This window comes from Ambystoma mexicanum, chromosome 7p, assembly GCF_040938575.1.
Source record: "Ambystoma mexicanum isolate Mex_15411 chromosome 7p, UKY_AmexF1_1, whole genome shotgun sequence".
NCBI lineage: Eukaryota > Metazoa > Chordata > Amphibia > Caudata > Ambystomatidae > Ambystoma > Ambystoma mexicanum.
In genome coordinates, this window is record NC_090939.1 from 448,373,204 (window position 1) to 448,394,030 (window position 20,827).

General features: G+C 46.1%; 1 protein-coding gene across 1 annotated transcript in view; it reads right to left on the bottom strand.

The window, feature by feature from the left end:
• The window catches only part of CHD1L (chromodomain helicase DNA binding protein 1 like), a 1,245,724-nt gene that overhangs the window by 916,816 nt on the left and 308,081 nt on the right, over positions 1–20,827 (bottom strand). The window contains exon 11 of the mRNA XM_069636461.1: positions 16,234–16,307. Coding sequence (XP_069492562.1) covers positions 16,234–16,307 — 74 coding nt within the window. The remainder of the gene's footprint in view (positions 1–16,233; positions 16,308–20,827) is intronic.

A 20,827-nucleotide genomic window follows, 5' to 3' on the forward strand; every position in this document is an offset into this window, starting at 1 on the left:
GGTAGTGCATGGCCACCGTGTTGTCAGTCAGGATCAGGACATTCTTTCCTCGCACTATCGGCAGAAAAGCCTTCAGGGCTAGCCTGATGGCCCTCAGCTCCAACAGATTGATATGGAGTCTGGACTCTGACGGAGACCAACAACCGCTGACTGTCAACTCGTTGGCATGAGCTCCCCATCCCGTGAGGGATGCGTCCGTCACGATCGTCACCTCCGGCCAGGGCAGCCAAAATGGAGCCCCCCTCATCAGATTGCCTTCGCCGGCCCACCACAGGTCCCGGGCAACCGAAGACAGCACCTGAACAAGGTCCGACATCCTGCCGGAGGACTGAGACCACTGGAGCTTGAGTGCCCATTGCAAAGATCTCATCCGCAACCTGGCCTCTGGCACCAGAAGAATGCAGGATGCCATGAGGCCGAGCAGTCTCAAGAACTCGAACGCTGGGAGAGTCTGGGCATCTGCTGAATGTGATGAGCCCTCACCTGGGGAGGAAAACACTGCCCCAGGGACGTGTCGAGCACTGCACCGATGTACTGGAGCCTCTGAGTTGGTGTCAAATGGGACTTCTTTAAGTTGAGGGAGAAGCTCAGCTTGTGGAGGGAGTGGCAGGTGACTGACAGATGATCCAGGACTTGCTCGGGAGCGCGTGCCCTGATCAACCAATCGTCCAGGTAGGGGTAGACGTGAATCCCCCTTTCCTGAGATGCACTGCCACCACTACCATGAGCTTGGTGAAGACCCTCGGGCGGAGGTCAATCCGAACGGCAGGACCCGAAACTGAAAGTGCGAGTCGCCAACCGCGAACCTCAGGTACTTCTTGTGCTTTGGATGGATCGGCACATGAAAATAAGCGTCCTTGAGGTCGAGAGACACCAACCAGTCCTGAAGTTGAAGGGCCTGGAGGACTTGAGAGAGAGTAACCATCTTGAACTTGTCCTTCCTCAGGAGTTTGTTCAAACCGCGCAAGTCCATGATGGGTCTCAATCCCCCGTCTTTCTTGGAAATCAAAAAATAAGGGGAATACCATCCCTTGTTCCTCTCCGCTACAGGCAACAGTTCTATGGCATTTTTCTCCAGCAGGGATTGAATTTCCTGCGCAAGGAGCGGATCCGGACTCGTCAAAGAGAGATTCCCCGGTGGGGTGTCCTGAGGCCTCTGCCGGAAAGGAAGACAGTAGCCGTGGGTTATGATCTCCAGAACCCACACTTCTGAAGTAATGGCGCGCCACTCTGCAAGATGCTGCGCCAGCCTTCCCCCAACCAGCGAAACATGGGACATGGCCTCATGACTGAGCTGAAGCGGCTGCGGCGTTGCCTGAGGGCAAAGAGGCAACAGCCCGAGCGGCCTTGGCACCTCGAGTACCTTGTTTTCCACCTCTGGCACTCCTACGGTGGCCCCTTTCACTGGCAGCTCCTCTTGCTTTACCAAAGGATGAGTAATAACTCATTCCACTAGGACGAAAAGGCGGAGGTTGTCAAACTGCAGCGCCCAACGACTTTGCTGCAGCTTTTGAGGTCTGCAACCTCTCAAGGCTCTCGTCAGCCTTGCTGCCAAAAAGATGTTCCCCGTCAAAGGGCATGTTGTGGAGCCGGGCCTGCACATCAGGAGCAAACCCCGCCTTCCGCAACCACGCAAACCTGCGTATCACGTTGCTCGCCACCATGGACCGGCTGATGCAATCTGCCATGTCCAAACCCGACTGAACGGCCTCACACATGGCATCCTTGCCATCCTGACCCATGGCAAGGAAACCATCCAGTTCATCCCCTTCGGGAATATGTTCAGCCGCCAAGGAAACACAGTTCCACAGAGTGTGCGTGAAACGAGACAAGGCACATATGGAGTTGGCTGCCTGAAGCGCCTTCCCTTCTGCAGTAAACACTTTCTTCGCCCAGCCGTCAAAACGCTTGTCATCTCTACCAGGTGGGATGGTAGGGTACGACGCCTGCTTTGCCGGGGCCGTAGCCGCCTGCACCACCAAACTCTCCAGAGTAGGGTGCTTGGACAAGTAGCAGGGGTCACTACTGGCTGGGCGGTATTTTCACAGCAAAGACTTTCCCACTGTCAGGAGACTCTCCGGAGCAGTCCAAGCCGCCGCCACCCTCCTCTGTAGAGCCATATGAAATGACAGTACCGGGTCAGTTGGTGGACCAATGTCGAGGATATCCGTAAGGTCATCCTGAACAAACTCCCCCAGGGGAGCAGACCATCCTAAGTACTCGGTGGCCCTTGACATAAGGCGCCGGTACGAAGAATCGACATCAGTGCCAGGCTCAGGCCTACAAAACTCCACCTCCGGAGAGGTGTCCAGCCCACTAGCATCATGCAGGGACTGCCTCAGGTCCTCAAACTGGCTATGGCACGAGATAATCTCGTCTGGCACTGTGTCAGGCACCATGCCATCATCAGGGCCCTCATCCACCTCTGAAATAAACTCCAGATGGCGGTAAGAAGGCACAGAACCTGAACCAAAGCCATGCTTGACCTTGGCCAGAGCCTTTCTAGGGGGTTCCACTGAGCTTCGGGGTACCTCTGTCGACACAGCCTCGAAAGGTGTCGAGGGCGCCGAGAGAATCGGCGTCGACGAAAGACGCAGCGCCGACAGCATCGACAGCGTTGACACAGGCCTGGAAGGCAGAGCCCCGAGCGTGTCCTTTGACATCCTGGGCGCCGACGACTTCCTCGGAGGTGGAGCCTCGAGAGAGTCCGTCGACAACCTCGGCGCCACAGGCGTCGATGTCTTCTTCGAAGACTTCACAGGTTCACGCGGTCTCGAGCGCGTCGAGGCCGGGATCTGGAACGGGCATGACGAGAACAATTCCCCTTGTCCGAGCGGGACCTCTCCCGCGAATCATGCCGACCACCCGAGCCCGAAGGCGTACGAACGGTGTCTCTCGACCGATCACGACCGACCCCACTCGGAGGCGCGGACGGACCGGTGCCCTGGGATTCGAGAATCGCTAACATTTTCTTGCCGAAGGAAGCCATTCCTCCGGTGTCGCATGCTTGGTGGGATAAGTGACCCGCCGGCGGGCGGAGTCCTCAGATGAAGACGGGGAAGGCGACCGATGCCGGCGCTTCCGGGAATGCCTCGAAGAGGCAGAAGAGTAGCAGGACCGACTCCCGGAGCAAGACCCACTGGACTTCCAAAGACGACGCAGAGAGTTGCCCCTCGAATCGTCAGTCGAAAGCCCCGCAGACCTCGACTTCCGGGGCTTGGACACCTTATCTACCGACAACTACTTCTTGCGTTCCCGCAAGGCTTTGGACTTGAGCGACTGGCAGTCGACACAGTCATCCGTGTCATGGGCCTCCCCGAGGCACCAGAGGCAGGCGTCGTGCAAGTCCGTCACCGACATCTTGGACCCTCAGTCCCTGCACTTCTTAAAGCCCGGACGCGATGTGGAAGACGAGGTAGACATCTTCACGAAGAAATACTTCACAAACACCAAACAGGTTTGAAGAACTGAGAAAGAACAGAAACTCCAAAGAGTCGAGGCGCGCCGAGATCTCCGAAGCGAACACGTTAGCAGAAAAAACGGAACTGAGGCTACGGGCGTCGTGCGTCCTACTTATAACATCCAGACGCCGAAAGATTTTCCGAAGCAGCACAGCTGTGGTGATTACTGTCATAGATATGGAATACGTCGGAGGACCCAAACCCCTCGAAATTCATGCTACTATTTTGTCTTGTCTTTTGGCCACTTAATCATGGATGGCCGATCACAACCTGGTCTTAAATTCTTCAAAAACAGAGGTACTTTCCTTCCCGTTTTTTCTATTCTCCTTCCCTTGCTCCCTCCCATTTCTTTTCTCCCCTCTGTTCTGGCACTTTCTTCTGTTGCTCATAATTTTAGCTTTTACTTGGATTCTTCGCTCTCCTTTTCTAACCTCATCTCCTCTTTTTCTCGTTCTTGCCAAGTGCATCTTTTTAATATTCAGAAAGCCAGGCCTTTCCTTTCCTGCCACTAAACGTATCTCTTCCCTTATCTTCTCTCGACTTTTCTACTACTCGTCCTTGCTCTTCGGTCTTCCTGCTTCTCGCCTATATCCATGAATGTTAGCATGTGTCACACTTAGGATTGAGAACATTAGCCTGCGCCGTATCTAGACAGGATTGTGAATGTTAGCATGTGCCATATTTAGGTGTAATTCCTAACTTTGGCCTGCGTCGCATCTAGACAGAATTGTGCTAGGTAGGATTGTGAATGTTAGCGTGCGCCACACCTAGACGGATTTCCTAACTTCACCCTGCGTCGCATCTAGATAATATTGTGAAGGTTAGCGAGTGCCACACCTAGACAGAATTCTGAAGATTACAAAGAACAACACTTAAAAGGAATTGAGAATGTTAGCATGTCCCACACTTAGATAGAATTGTGAACATCAGCCTGTGCGGTATCTAGATAATATTGAGAAGATTAGTGAGTGCCAAAATCAGAGTGAATTATGTTGGTCAGAAAGTGCTACACTTAGACAGAACAGGGAATGCTTGCATGTTAAATGTCACATAACCCACTAACAAATATAAACTCAAACTCTCTGCATACTTAAAAAACTCACACAACCATCTCTCGCACAACAAGCTGCACGCACTTCACCACACTGCAACAACACATAAGCTGCACCAAAAGCACACGCAGACTGACACTGATCCAATACTCGCACCCAAACTCAGCACCCAGTGTCTACCGAGTTGGAGCTGCCAACAGTACACCACTCCTCTCACTATCCTACGCCCTCTTCATCTTACTAACCCCTCACACCTTCTCATTTACAGATCCTCCAGAGTGCCTGGGGACCAATTCCATTGGTGACGGTGCGCTATACAAGTACCCATAACATATCCACTCAAATCTACCTATAACTCTTTGATTCGTCTCATTCTATCTGCTCATAACTCTGTTAGTCCTGCACTCTCGTCTCTGCGCTGGCTGCCCTTCCACTCTCGACACAAGTTCAATTTCCTGTGCCTCATCTTTAAATCTCTCCATAATCTTACCCCTCCCTATATTTCTTCACTTGTTTTCTTCCATTGTCCTTCTCAATCTCTTCGATCTCAAACTCCATTTCTCCTAACTGTGCCTCGTCCCGTTGTGCCTAGTCCTGTGTCCGCCTCTTTACTCTGCTTGCCCCCCTTCATTGGAAGGCACTACCACTGCCTATTTGCTCTCTTTCCTCCTATTCGCTATAACAAACTCATCTCAAAGAACATCTTTCTTCCTAGGCTTTGCTGGTTTTTCTCTATGCTGACATTTGCTGTACCTTTCTAATCATGAACAGTGCTTTGGCGTAAAAACCCTATATAAATACAAATAAAATACAAAATACTACAATACCGCCATTGTCTCAATAATCACAAATTATTTTCTTTTTTTCTAAACTTACAAAACTCCCTAAAAAGAAGACTTGTTCACAATATGGTTCTGGAGATTTCAAAGCATTGCTGTGATTTCTATTAATTAAATGTCTTTTTCTATGCCTTTATGTTTGTAACACCATTAAAATGCACTCTTTTAAAGCTTTGTTAAGTAATTAATGCTGATCTTACCGGCATGACCATTTTCCCACTGATTTTACTTCTTAGTTTGGTCTTAAAACCTTTACTGTTTCTATATTTCTAATTCTCAATTTAAAATACTTACATTGTGTGGATATTTCCTAAAAACATGACTTTATAATAAATAACATATTATTTGGTAAACATACTGCATGGGCTTACTATCCTTATTTTGTGTTTGTTTGTGAATATCTTGCACCTTCTACCAGTCCCCGCCCCTCGTTAATAGAATAGTGAAGCCAGACTGCTCTGCCACATTTACTGTTGTGTGAATGTATGTGGACTGACTTGCTGGAAACAATGCAGAGAGTAAGGTTGGTCTCCTAAATCCCTCACCAGAGTAAAAACAAAACTCCCTAACAACTAATGTACAAAGTTAGTAAAAAGACTTTTCTCCACAAGCACATTTATAAATCACACTTATTAGGGAAGAACTTCAAAAGGTATAAACTTGTATTAATTTTCTGCAAGATGGGCAACACTGCCATCAGAGGTTCCAGTTGGTGATGAAATATAAAATGAATAAGTACATTTAAAATCTAAATTTACAGTGAGAACCCAACGCAAGGTTACATTTTAATTCTCAAAATAACTAACACATTGTGCAAGTGGTCTAGTCCCATACAGCACTAAGGAGTACAGGAATACACTTAGGCACTCATTAACTTCAACAGGGCAGAGCAGACCCACATTGTTAAACGCTAATAACTCTTGCCTTTAAAAAAACAACCCAAAATACAAACAAACAAGCATTGGCAATGCCAACAGTTTGGGCTTTGGTGGGCATCTAATAGCAGTGGCTGCGAAATGCCTAATACTTTATACACATGGTCAATAAATGGGTGGGCAAATAACCAAAACCTACAAGCTTTATGTCATCTCCAACATACGGTACTCACACAATACGAAGAGATGCAACAAAATGCACCAAAAACGGAAATGCCCGCAACGTCAAGTAATCAGTTCAGGGCTCTGCTTGGCTGCAAGATAAGCGAGCAACCAAAAGAGTGTTTGCCGCTGGGCCTGCAAAAAAAACAGGTTTCAGCTCTGCACTACTAAAAAGAAAATAAATATCCGAAACGTGATTGTGCCAATTCTGGACAATCACAGATGGATAAAATCCTAATTCCACCTCAATGGGATTGAAATATGTGACCTATAAAGTGAATTCTGTGCTCAGTCAGCAGGATTGGCTCAACTCAGCCATCTATCCTAGCTTTTAAAGCTAAAATGTTTCCCTCGCCTCTAACCTGCCGATGTCCCTCACTTCCTCTGCCTCCATTCTAGCACTTCACCCATCGTGGACACAACCTAGGCCCAGTTGGCCGTACTGCCTACCTGCACTTAAAAATGCCCAAATGTTGGTTGTCCTTAATCTATGTATGTCCACTTATCGAGGTGCAGCCTTCGAGCAGCAGCGAAGATGCATAGGTAGTCTGGGGCATTCCTGCCCTGGTGTTAAGTTGGTTGGACATGAGCCTAAAACGCTGGCAAGCCTCCAGATTGGCCAGCGATGCCTGCTGGCTGGAACAAAAGCAACCCTGAGATCCTGAGTGTTCTCCTGCGAAGGAGAAAACAAGATTCATGTAGCGCCTGCTTTAAGAGTGTCCATTCCAGGCAAGCGCTACACCAGAGACCACTGCTGGATAAGCAAGGCAATAAGATTGGGGAGGGAGGGGGGGCATTGGGAGATGCGCAAGAATCAATGCAGTTTGTTAGTGCATGTAACTGGCATAAAGCCTAGCTTCATCACAAAATGGCCAAGTAACCAACTTTGGTTGACCCGGAAATACTTTCCGGGAGCTGAGCCCGCAAACATACTGGCATTTTGTTCTACTGTCGCGTGGAGGGTATTGGAGGAGAGTTCAAGTCTCCTGTGTCTCCAGGTGAAGGCACAAGAGTTCAACCTCATGTCTTTGTCGGGTTCTCAGAGTCACCTGGGGGCGGGGGGCACACCTTGCTCACCAGGTGGCGAGGGGAAGATGAACATTTAAGCTCTATTATGTTTCAATCAAGAAAATGGCTAATCAATGATGCACGAAATCCAGCGTAACTTGCTAACATGTCGCGGGGGCTGTCCTGCCCTACGTGCAATACTCACCAGCCACACCTTACATCTGTGAAATGTGTTATTTGCGCTTCAGAACAGGTGAAAAGGCGCCCTAGCCAATAGACTCGCTTGCTGAGAAAAGGGGAGCCACCAAGCAAGGTAAAAATTGCCCTAAACCAACAGAAATGCTTGCTTAGCATTTCTCATGCAGGTTAAATGTTTAAATGACAGTTCCCAAGCGGTAAGAAGGCACTTCTACGAGCAGTTATTTTATTCTGAAGCATTGACATTGATGTTCCCCATTTTTTTTCCTTTCAAATCAGGCCCATAATGTTCAGGCCCATAATGTTCAGGCCCATAATGTTTACTTACAGATAGCATTGCTACACAGTTTTGTTTTTGTGTGGCTTTATGGCTTGACTGAAAAGCTGCATAACGCATAGAAGATTTATTTAGGCTGACCTCATTTTGCATTTATATACTAGTAGTGTTTGGTTCCAAATAGGGAAAGCAAAGTTATTGTCATACTGTTTTTGATTCACATAAGTATTTATATATTTGTCATTTCAATTTACAACGCGATTTGTATACAATATCCAGCAAACAGGACAGTGCTCAAAATCCGTGAGCCCTGTCCACTCTGTGTTCGCGGGATTTTGCTTGCACTTCGGATTTCTAGCTCCCCACTGTCAGCAACGTGGCGCATGCCGGTAGCGGGGACATAGAAATCATGAATGCAAACAAAATCCAACGAACACTCAGAGGGGAGTGCTCACGTCAGAGAGGATCCCTGGGCCAAAGACCCCGAGATCCTCTCCCGCGTGTGCACTGTGGGGTTTCATGTCTTATTGCACATTTCTTATTTGAACACTTTACAGTTGGTTAAAAAGTGACGGGGAAGGAAAACAACAGAAAGGCAATGCATCGAAGGACAAAAATAGAGGTGGGGTGAGCAAGACAATTTATGTGTCAAGCCGAGCACAGCCAGTCGGATTGCGGGACCATGTTGGGCAGGCATTAGTGTTACACTCACGAAGCGCTGGTCCCTTTGGTCTAGAAGCCGGCTCTGTGGCTCCATTCGGAAAAGTACCTTCAAGATGGTGGATCGCAGCACGGACAATTCCGCTATCACCGTTTCAGTCCTCTCACGTTCGCCAGAGGTACGGCGTACCGCTCACGTGACTCTTCATAGGACACAGAGACTTCCAGCTCTTCGCGTCGCTACTGTACTAGTGGATGCTCCGTGAGTTCGCAACCAGGCAATCTCAAATCTTCAGCATAAATCTCTTACCTCTGATCAATACTAACCCCTCTCCTCTTAATATTCCAGATTCTCCTTTCAGCATTCTTTGTTTACACAAATCCCCCGGATTCATCTCGCATCTCATTCTGAAACGCTGCCTTTGAGTTCTCGAGTCACTACATTCTGGGTAATATTAAATACTCCCGTCCCAGTCCCTTTCTGAATCTGTCTTCAGGTATTGTAGGAATTGCCTTTACGGGCTTACTCACCTTTACTTTCTTCTGACAGACTTGTGTTCCAGTCGCCCTCTCCGTTCCTCATATTTTCAGCTTCTCTTCTGGTATTTACAATCCGGCTGGTTAAGAGGTCAGGGGAATTAGTCTCTTTCCTGTTTTTATCCTCTTCCTATACTTCTGCTATTCCTTACTTCGCTTCTCATTTCTTCCCTCTCCAGAAGCAGTCTTCCAATACGCTACACCACGATCGAATAGGCGTCATCAGCCTGCAAACCACGCTCCAATCTTCGGATCCGGCGCTCGACCAGGGTTTTCTTCCCCAGAGGGTTTCCCTGACTGGTGCGTACCTCTTACTCTGGGTTTCCCTACCGGTTGAGAGGTTGACGCATTGGTCGGGGAGATTCTTGAGTTCAGCATTTGCTTCCCGTTGAACATATCAGTCTGCTCAGGTAAGACCTCCAGACTTATTTATCGGGGGTTCTTAAAGATCCATTGAACCTTGACTTAGACTCGAGTATTCTGCAACAGTTAGCGACGCCCTAAAACATTAAGGCTACTGCAGACTGAGATTCAATGGAACAGCAAATGCAACAACTTATTTCCGCCATGCAATCAATGTCCCTAGAGTTGCAGGCCCTCAAACAGGATAATGCTCAATTATGACAACAGGTTACTCGTGCCTTCTCAGACTCTCCCCCAGTAAGTTTGAATTCTGGCAAGTTCGACGGAGACCCACACAAACTTAAGGAGTTTCTTGATAGCTGCACTGTGCAGTTTACTTTCAAATCCCGCTTCTTTCCCACGGACAAAGATAAGGTTGGCTTTTTGATTTCGCATTTGGCCGGACCTGCTTTGGCCTGGGCTACCCCATTGGTGACCTCTAATAATGTGATCTTAGACTCTTGTTCTGCTTTCACCAACAGTTTGAAATCAATGTTCAGTAGACAAGAGATCTCAGTGTCCACACAAGAAAGGCTATTAGATCTTAGACAAGGTAACAAAGACCTACTTACCTATATCACTCTCTTCAAACAACTTTCCTCTGAGTTAGGATGGCCAGACGATGGGTTGCTCAATTCTATTCCGACGAGGGCTGTCAGACGAACTAAAGGATGAGGTAGCTAAGGTTCCGCGTCCGGCAAATCTAGCAGACATGATAACACTCATCATGCAAATTGATTACCGCTTACATGAACGTTCGTCTGAAAAGAAGAAGACTAGAGGCATACGATCTCAATTTGATTATCCCTCCATAACAAACAAACCTATAACTTCTGATGAGCCTATGCAAATTGGAACTGTGAGAGGACCCTTATCAGCAGCAGAGAAAGAGAGAAGGAAGAGTTTGGGACTATGCATGTATTGCGGAGCCTCATCTCATAAGTTGCGAGATTGTCCTTTAGTTCCTCCCCGACGCACTCCAGCTAAGGGGTCGGGAAACTTCAAAGCCCTACCGCAGGGGGAACAACGGTAAGGGTACAAGATTCTGATTCCCCAAAGGAGATCCCCGTAAATCTGGACTCTGTAACAACCACTCACAATATGGTTATTATTTCGGTTACTCTTGTTTTTCACGATCAGAAGGTACAGAACGTACCTGCTCTGGTAGACTGTGGAGCTACAGGGAATTTCGTTGATGATCAGTGGGCCAATAAACAAGGAATTACCTGTATACCCAAAGTGATGGTCACTCCTATCCAAGGAGTTGACGGTCATCCGCTAAGTTCCGGCCCTATCCGAGAACAGACAGAACCTATTGTCTGTCAAATAGCCTCACATAAAGAGACCATAACCTTCGATCTAATCAAGGCAGCCCATTTCCCCATTATATTGGGTCTCCCCTGGTTAAGGAGACATAACCCTTTTATAAATTGGACAGCAGGTACTCTCTTCCTTGGCTCGGAATACTGTGTCAGCCATTGTTTAGCCAAGGAATCAGTTGGCATCTACATTCCTACTGAAGACTCGATCCCTACTCCAGTAACTTCAATAAACAATTTGGAGATTGTTCCGGAATGTTATTCGCAGTATCACTCCGTCTTCTCCAATCCCCAGTTCCCTACTCTACCACCGCATAGAAGAGATGACTGTCACATTGAACTTTTTCCTGACAAACCCATCCCATTTGGGAGAATGTACGTCCTTTCCCAACAAGAAAAGGTAGTCCTTAAAGAATATCTCCAAACCAATTTAAAGAACGGGCTCATTACTGAGTCGGTTTCCCCCGCGGGGGCCTCTCTCTTCTTCATCCCAAAGAAGGAGACCGATGAACTTCGACCTTGTATCGACTACAGGGGTCTTAACAAGATCACAGTGGCAGACAAATATCCCATGCCGTTAATCCCTGACATCCTGGAGGCAGTTCGAGGAGCTTCCTTTTATACTAAGCTGGACCTTCGCGGAGCTTACCATCTCATCCGCATTGCCCCTGGTGACGAATGGAAGACAGCATTTCGAACCCCATTTGGGCATTTCGAGTATCACGTCATGCCCTTTGGATTGGTGAACGCACCTGCTGTGTTCCAGCGTTTCATGGACCATCTATTCGCAGATATTCTATTCCATTTTGTAATCATCTATCTAGATGACATCTTAGTATACTCCCACTCTCAAGAAGAACACCTGACACATGTAAAAACTGTACTCGAACGACTGCAGTCAAATCAGCTTTACTGTAAAGCATCTAAATGCGAATTTCACCAAAGACAGGTTACCTATCTCGGGTTTGTTATGTCGGCCCAAGGCATTTCTATGGATCCAAGAAAGATCTCTGCAGTGGTTGAATGGCCTATACCTTCTAACGTTAAGGAGATTCAACGTTTTTTAGGGTTTGCTAATTTTTATAGGAAATGTATCCCTAACTTTTCGGATATTATTCTGCCTCTTACTCGGCTGTTAAAGAAGGGGATTCCATTTATATGGGATAAATCCACCGAATTCGCATTTCAGACTCTTAAATCCTTATTCACCTCTGCATCCTGTTTGATAACCCCCGATCAGAACAAACAGTTTTTTGTGGAAACGGATGCATCTCATCATGCTCTCGGCGCAGTCTTACTTCAACGAACCGACCAAGGAGATGAAAGACCAGTTGCATATCTTTCTAAAACCTTCAGTGCCTCAGAACTTAACTACTCGGTGCTCGAAAAAGAATTGCTGGCTATAAAAAGGGCGTTTGAAGAGTGGAGACACTTACTACTTGGTTCTCCCTTTTCTATAGTGGTACGCACAGACCATCAAAATCTTAGGGTCCTACAGAACGCTCATACAACCAACAGTCGACAAGCACGTTGGGCGTACTTCTTCCTTCCATTCCGGATCGAATTTACCATACTTCCAGGAAAGCAAAACCAGAGGGCGGATGCTCTTTCTCGTAAGGACGTTCCTGTCCCCCACTTCTGCTCTGAACAATTGTTTCCCAAAGCAAGATTCATCGCTGTCATCACCGACTTCTTGAGTGAATTGAGGACTGCATCGGTCTCTAACCTTGACGCCTGCAAGAAGACAGCCAGCACTTATCATCTTACCCAGAACGATTCTTTCTTTTTTCACGAATCACAAGTTTTTATCCCTACTTCAGAGCTGCAGCATGAAGTATTACGAATGTGTCATGACTCTCGGGCCGCTGGGCATCGAGGCGTTCAAGGCACTTTAGACCTAGTACTAAGGTATTTTTGGTGGCCAGAAGTCCGCAATGATGTACAGGATTATGTAGCAGCCTGCATCGTTTGTTCCCAATCCAAGAATCCCAGGACCCCACCTTTGGGGCTGCTCACCCGGATACCTATTCCAGAGAAACCTTGGCAAGTGATTTCTACCGACTTTATAGTAGATCTTCCTCCCTCACTCAACAAGACCGCTATAATGGTCACCATAGATTATCTTACGAAGTTGGCACATTTTACCCCCTTGAACAAGCTGCCAGGGGCTGGGGAGATGTCTAAGATTTTTCTTTCGGAAATCTTCTCCAGACATGGTCTACCGGACACAGTGGTCTCCGATAGAGGCCCTCAATATACCTCCAGAGTTTGGGAAAAGGTTTGCCATGTCTTGGGGATCAAGCAGGCTCTCAGCTCGGGGTACCACCCACAGACGAACGGACAGACAGAACGTCTTAACCAAACCTTGGAGACCTATGTACGGTGTTTCGTATCAGCAGCCCAAGACAATTGGTTGGACTTGTTGCCCTTAGCCGAATTTGCATACAACAATGCCCTTCATACAGCCCTTCATACTAGCCCTTTCCATTGTACTTATGGTTTTCATCCGTCCTTTGTTCCTTCTGTCGCTGTATCCCCTTCTAACTGTCCGGGAGTGGATGGCCTCATTTCTGAAATACAAGAAGGACATAAATTGGCCAAAGTCTCTTTACGAATGGCTCAAGATAGGGCCAAGCGGACTTCTGATAAACATCGCCAAGACGTCCCACCATTAAGCCCGGGTGATACTGTTTGGTTGGCTTCTCGCTTTCTTCCCCGGCATTTGGTCCCTTCTAAGCTATCCCCTAGGTTCTTCGGTCCTTTCAGGATCATATCGATGGTCGGTTCTGCGGCAGTCAAGCTCAAATTGCCCTCGTCTTGGTCCCGGATCCATCCTGTTTTTCATCTCTCCCAGATACGGTTGACAGTACCGGACCGTTTTCACCGGTCGGACTGTACCCCTCCTCCTCCTATCTCTACTGATGCTGGCCCAGAATATGAAGTCGCCGGTATTTGTGACTCCCGTTATCGGAGGGGGAAACTACAGTTCTTGGTGGACTGGAAGGGGTACTCCCCTGCAGAAAGGACTTGGGAGCGTGCCTCACGTGTTCATGCTCCACGTCTGATCCGACGTTTCTTTAGGTTACATCCTGGGAAGCCGGGGTCGCCCCCCAGGAGAAGGGGGCATACTGGTACACTCACGAAGCGCTGGTCCCTTTGGTCTAGAAGCTCCATTCGGAAAAGTACCTTCAAGATGGTGGATCGCAGCACGGACGATTCCGCTATCACCGTTCCAGTCCTCTCACGTTCGCCAGAGGTACGGCGTACCGCTCACGTGACTCTTTATAGGACACAGAGACTTCCAGCTCTTCGCGTCGCTACTGTACTAGTGGATGCTCCGTGAGTTCGCAACCACCTAACCACTGTGTAGCCCTCCTCACATGCCATCTCAATTGGAAAAGCATCACAGACCCTCATTCAAAGCCCACATTTGAAGCACTTATGTTAAAGCTCTTATTGTAATGACAATAGTTTGGGCTTAAAGGTAGCACTTTCAGCGCCACCTAATAGCCCAAACTAAAAACACGTTTTTGAAAAACTGTGCTTCGACAAACAACATTACAATTGGAACACTAGTTAAAAAGAAAATAAATGATCAGAATATTACAATTCTGGGTGCAATCTGGAGATCCGCAGCTATGAAAGAAGAAGTGTACCTGGTGCTATCTGTCTTGTAAAATTGTCCCTTAATCCAATGGTTCTCTTAGCAATTGTTGAAACCCACCTTCCGTGCTTTGATGAGGTCTGTTGTATTCTGGAACAGTTTGGGGATTGTACCTCTCGTACTTCGGTTGTATTTTGACATTATGTCACAGCATATAGATGGGCACTTCCACATGAGGTGGGTTGTATGGGATGGAGATGTGCAGCCAGGAGCAGGTTTCCAGTCTTTAATATAGTTATTATTATTAGGGTATTTATTGACCGCGGACCTAGCCTTGGAAAGCAACGGAGTGCTTTACAATCATAGGGGGAAGAACACAGTGAGGGAAGCAAAGAAAAAAGGAGCGGGGAGCTAACAGGGGAGGGTGGGCAATAGGCAGCATGGGCGGATGACAGTGGGGAGCAGATCACTGAGTGTCAGGTAGGGTGGGTTGTGCAGGGTGTGTGGACCTAGGTGTTAATGAGGAGCCATTCCTTGAAGAGGAAGGTCTTGAGATCTTTCCTGAGCTGTAGACATGATAGGGCAAGTCTGATGCTGATGGGGAGGAGGTTCCAGAGTCTAGGAGGGTAGACAGAGAAGGCCCGTCTTCTGGTGCTTTCCTTCTTGCACTGTTTTAATTCAAGTCTGCACATTTCCTTACTTCTGATGGATCACAGGCCTCCGGAGATGCTGAGTTTCTCAGTGAGGTAGCTTGGGGACTTCAGGATGACAGGCTTGTAGATGATGCAGCAGGATGTGATGATTATAGGGGCTTGCAGCGGGAGCCAGTGCAGTCCCATGAGGGTCAGAGTGATGTGGTCAAATTGGCAGAGTTCTTAATTGAGTCTTGCTGCAGCATGCAGGATAAATTTCAGGGGTCCCAGAGAAGTTGTTGGAAGGTCTTCCAAAAGGGCACTGCCGCCATCCAGGTGGGAGAGCACCAAGGCTTGAACAGCAAATCTGAAGTTGTTTTCTGGGATGAAGGGCTTGATTTTCTGCAGGAGAGAAATTTGGTAAGAAGCCTTTTGTGTCTTCCTTGTTATGTGCTGTTTGAACGTGAGGGGCCTGTCGATGTTTAACCCAAGGGACCTGGCAGAGGAGGCCAGCTGCAGAGTGAATCCCTCCAGGATCATAGCAAAGAGCCAGGTATGGATGTCAGGGTGTTTGTTGTTGGTCAGCAGTAGGAATTCAGTTTTGGAGGGGTTGAGCTTCAGGTAAGCACTGGACATCCAGGACTGGATTCAATGTGAGGCAGGCCTTGACCCTTTCAATGTCTTCTATGGAGGATATCGTGAGGTAGATCTGACCACTTCTCTTGGATTTTAAATGCAATGCTATAACAAAAAGACGGGCCCTACCGCATGAGCTACTTGTATGGGATACAGATTAGCAGCCAAGAGCAAATTTTCCCCCTGGCCTTTGCGGTTGTATTTTGCCATTATGTCACAGCATGAAGACTGGTCCTTCTGCTTGAGATAGCTGCATGGGATGGAAGTCTCCAGCCACGAGCAGGGTTCCATCCTAGCCATTGCCAGTACCTAACGTCAAATTGATAGCCCAGATTCTGCATATTACTGAAGGGGTTATAATTAAAGGTTTCTACAATTCACACCAAGATTTTCCTAACGAGCACTGTCCGTTTGTAAACACCAGAAATGTGAATGTGAAAATAAAGGTAGGAGAAGATTCAATGAACCATTACAAAATGCATGTGTTTCTGAATTTAGTAACAAGGTTCACCTCTGAATTCCATGTAGTCTTGGAGAATATCCAACATTCGGGTCATTTGAGAAAATATCAAAACACGATGGTTACTGTGGATATAAAATAAAAGTCAGTAGGTCCATGTTGTGGATACAACCACAGTACAAATGCAAGACAAAATAAAAACGTACACCAAGGTAGCTTCAAATGGGCAGAAAGACAACATCTCACATGCTTCCATTTCAAAGAAGCACAAGGTGGCAGACATAAATATATATTTACATTTTAGGCAAACAAGGAAAGGAGCTCACGATTTTAGGTTAATCCTATATACATTGAAATAAAACAGAACATTTTCCAACAGTACAAATGCAGTCATACTATGCATTGTCAACTCAACGAGGCAGGGTACGAAGGCCAACAGGACGGGTATCTCTTCCTCTATGCAAAGTTATGCATTGAAGCTCTTGAGAAAATAGGCAAGCAATGTCAATGGCAACAGTTTTGGCTTTTCTGTAGGCATGGGAAAGGCCTTTGCCAGGCCGCGCCATAATCATACTAACTATCCATTAATGACAGCAGCTGCAAAATGGTGTGAATACCTGGCCACATAATAGCAGTGCCTGGGAGATGCCTATATAATGCTTATACACAAGACAGAACTGTTCCCTTTCCCTATACTTGTATTTAACAGGAGTTCAGTGAAGGACGTGCATGCTGTTTTTAAATCAATTGGCTGAAGGCAGACTTGGTTAAAACATTATTACACCAGTAACACGTTTACAGCTGCAATTAAGCCATTAACTCCCAGAAGCCTGCTTTGAAATAATACTTGCAGGCACTTTGATCAGGTTTGATGTTAAGGCTTCATAAAGTTAGCTTAAAGAGATCTGAGGAGGATGCGTTTTGGCTGGAGAGGGGCAGGAAGTGGCTGGGCCTGGCCATATGGACAAAGATCAGGAGACCTATCATGGACTACTTAATCTATAAAAGAATGTAATTATCCAAACAACATTGTATTGGAGTGTTGTTGTTAATACAGGAACCTAATCATACATAAACATAGGCAATGGCTGCAGCATGCACCATAGAAGTACAATATTTATAATATTGTATTTTGGATAGTAAAATAATGAATGCTACCTTATCAAAGTATTGCGTAATGTTAAACATGTAATAACTAGCTAACAGTTCAAGACTTACTACACACGTGTGCTAGTACAATCAATACATATGAAGACCCACAATGCATGCAAATCAGAGTCACATACAGGGAAACTAAAGTAAGGAAGAAAGAAACAGCATCATCAGAAAATGTTAATAACATTAAGGTTTCTCTTTATCTATACAAATGAATTGTGTGTTTGAGGCCTGCTTATTGTCCCATGTATGTGCACAATGAGCTGAGACCAAACCCTAAGGAAAGTATTTTAAGAACATATTACGAGGTTAACGTCTAGATATGTAGCAACTTTTGAATTTTAATATTCTGACTGTCAGTGAACAAAACCACCTGGCCTAAATATGTTAGTGAACAAGAACAAGTGGCCCAGATATGTGATGTCATCAGTGATGTCATCAATGACATTTGTGATGGCATCTTTGATGCCTTGAGTGTTAGTCTTAGCAGTGCACGGTGGTGGCACGATTTATGGTTGCTTAGCTTATCATAACTGCCAAATTTTTTAGGTTTTTCGATTTTACTTGTAACCATAACGTCCCTTTAACAATGTTTTTCATTGAATTTCATAGGTTTTTATTAGTGCAACTTTACCATAATGTCCCTTTAACAAAGTTGTTCCAGTGAAATGTATAGGTTTTTAATAGTGAAACTTAACCATGACGTCCCTTTAACAAAGTTTTTTCAGTGAATTTCATGGGTTTTTACCACGGCATAATATTTTCCTACAACTATCATACGTACCTCAATAAAGCAACATTTTTGTCCAATTTACAAAGTTTCACCTTAAAACTGCCATTTCCCACCTTCTACCATAATTTTTAACACTTCTATACACTTTTTGCAACTTTTTCCACTGCTTTTGCATACATCCACGTCTGTGAACATCTGACTTCATCGCGGACCTTCTGGACAGTGCCACATGACCATGTGCTCGCACACGGCATGACGTGTCAGCGAACACATCTGCACTTCGCGATTGGGACCGTGCTTCGAGGACATTTCGGAACTGCATTTTCTACTGATCTAGAAAACTTTCAACCTCAAAATGTACCCTTGTACGGCTCCAACACCTACTCTTACTCCTTATCCATTAACAATCTATTACACAGTACATACTTGGAAGAATTTTAGCAAAACTGCTATTTATCTTAAAAATGGCATCAGCTATAGCAATCCCTCCTCCGCAAGAGCCACCACCACCACCAACTCGAGGACCTACACAACAAATAAAGCGCAGTACTTCCAAAGACAATGATGAGGACCAAGAAGATGAGGTAACGGAAGTGCCTACCTCTCGCACCCAGAGAGAATCATGGGTGTGGCAGTTCTTTACCACTGTTGGGAATGTACCAAAGGCTAAAGCTACCAAAGTGAAATGCACTGAGTGCAACGTTGTACTCAGTCAAGGACTACCTGGACAGTACTCCTACGGGACCACCTCCATACGCCGTCACACCAAATCCAACCACTGCAATGCTCTCAGAAAGGTTTTTCAAGTAGTAGGCTGCCTTCCTCCACCTCATCTTCCTCAACCAATATTGCAACCACACAGCCTACTTCCGTGGGACACAAATTCCACCAGCTACCTTGCAAGCAATAAAAGAGGCTGTTGATCGATATCTTTCGAAGACAACAGTCCTCTGTATATACTGCAACACACCACTCTGCAGGGGGAAGCAATTTCGAAAGTGCTTTTGAAGCTGTAATCAAGGAGCATGAGAAACACTGCCCCCTACCTCAGAAGTAACACACACGCAACATCTTCCCCTGTCCACTTGCCCCTCCATATTAGTGCTTGGTGTCTCTTCCCTCATTTACCTCCCGACCTTTCGTTCTAACCTCTCCTGCAACAAAACAAAAGACATAAAAATACAACAAAAGAAAGGTTCCTTTAGGAACCACCTTTCACAGTTAAAAACATAGAACTAAAAAAGAAAATCTTATAGACTCCATCTCCTTTACATTTCTCAGTAAAGTACATAGACTCAATAAGATTTTCCAACATTTCCATTAGCATTTTGTGTTATGCTAATGGGAATATGTGGCGTTCATCCCCCGTTCCAAGGACTGGAACGGTGGTAACGGCCCGGCAGCCCAAGTTATCTGCCCAAGCAAAGCGAGGGCGGATAACGAGGGCTCTGGACCATTATCCCCCATTCCACCCCTGCAATGGGGATGAAGGCCATTAGCACCCTGCGTCCCAAAGCGGGAACACAGGGTGCTAAAAAAAAAATAATAATGAAAAAAAGGATTTTACTTCCTACAGCGGGATGCCAAAATCCTTTTCCAAGATAGTGACCATGGAAAGGAAAGGCGGGCGGTGCTCCGTACAGGGCCCCTCTTCCCTTTCCATGGCAGGCTGCAGAAGACGAAGAGAGAACCCTATGACCATATTACCACAAGCACATTTCTTTCCCTTTCAAACCTATCCCACAATCGAATAACTTTACCACATAGCCTGTCCCAGGTGGACATGTCCACTTTAACCCCATTTGTCATCCCTTGTGGTCATGGCTAGTAGCCAGATTGTCCAATTCATGACCTTATGCCATGAACCTGACAATCTGGCCCCTGCCAATGGCCACAGGCTAAACCTCAGTCACCAAAGGTATATCACTATTTTTCGTACCTACATTATATGAAACTTAAAATACGGGTACACTTGCAAAACCATGCTTTAAGGTCCTTGCCAATGCTCCTCACACAAGTTTGCTGGAAATCCGCCCATGTTTTATTTTTTCAAAAGTGTCAAAATGGATGTACATACAATAGTCATTAGCCCCCACTTGACAAAATCCATTCAGACTTTACACAAACATTCAAGGTTGGGTCTATAATCTTTCTGAAAACGTTTGTCCACATTCGTCAAACAGCAACAAAGTTATAAACCATCTAAAAATGATGAGGCCCCCTTCTAATTTAGCCCCCTCTTGACAAAGTCCCACCAAACTTTACGAAGACAGGTATATCTAGATCTAAAATCTGTTTGCAAACTTGTGTGTAGATTTGTCAAATGACACCACATTTATAAGCCTTTACAATATTTTGGTAACCCCCCTCTAATTTTGCCCACTTTACAGAATCCCACCAAACTTTACAAAAACATGTATATCTGGATCTAAAATCTTTTTGACAACTTCTGTGTAGATTCATCAAATGGCAACACATTTATAAGCCTTTACAATATTTTGTTACCTCTCGACAAACCTGCTCTACACTTTCCAAAACCATTCAGAATCATGTCTAGAATAATAATCCAGAATTTCATGCAGTTTCATTGAGTGGCGACAAAGTTATAAGCCCTCCAAAAACTGCTTTTCACCAACCCTGTAATGCAGAAATAAGCATAGATGTCCCTGAACACCTGAAGTGTTTGCGAACATCACAGGACTGTACCCAAACATCTGGACTGTTTGTGGTCTTCAGGGATGAAAAAACACTAGTTTT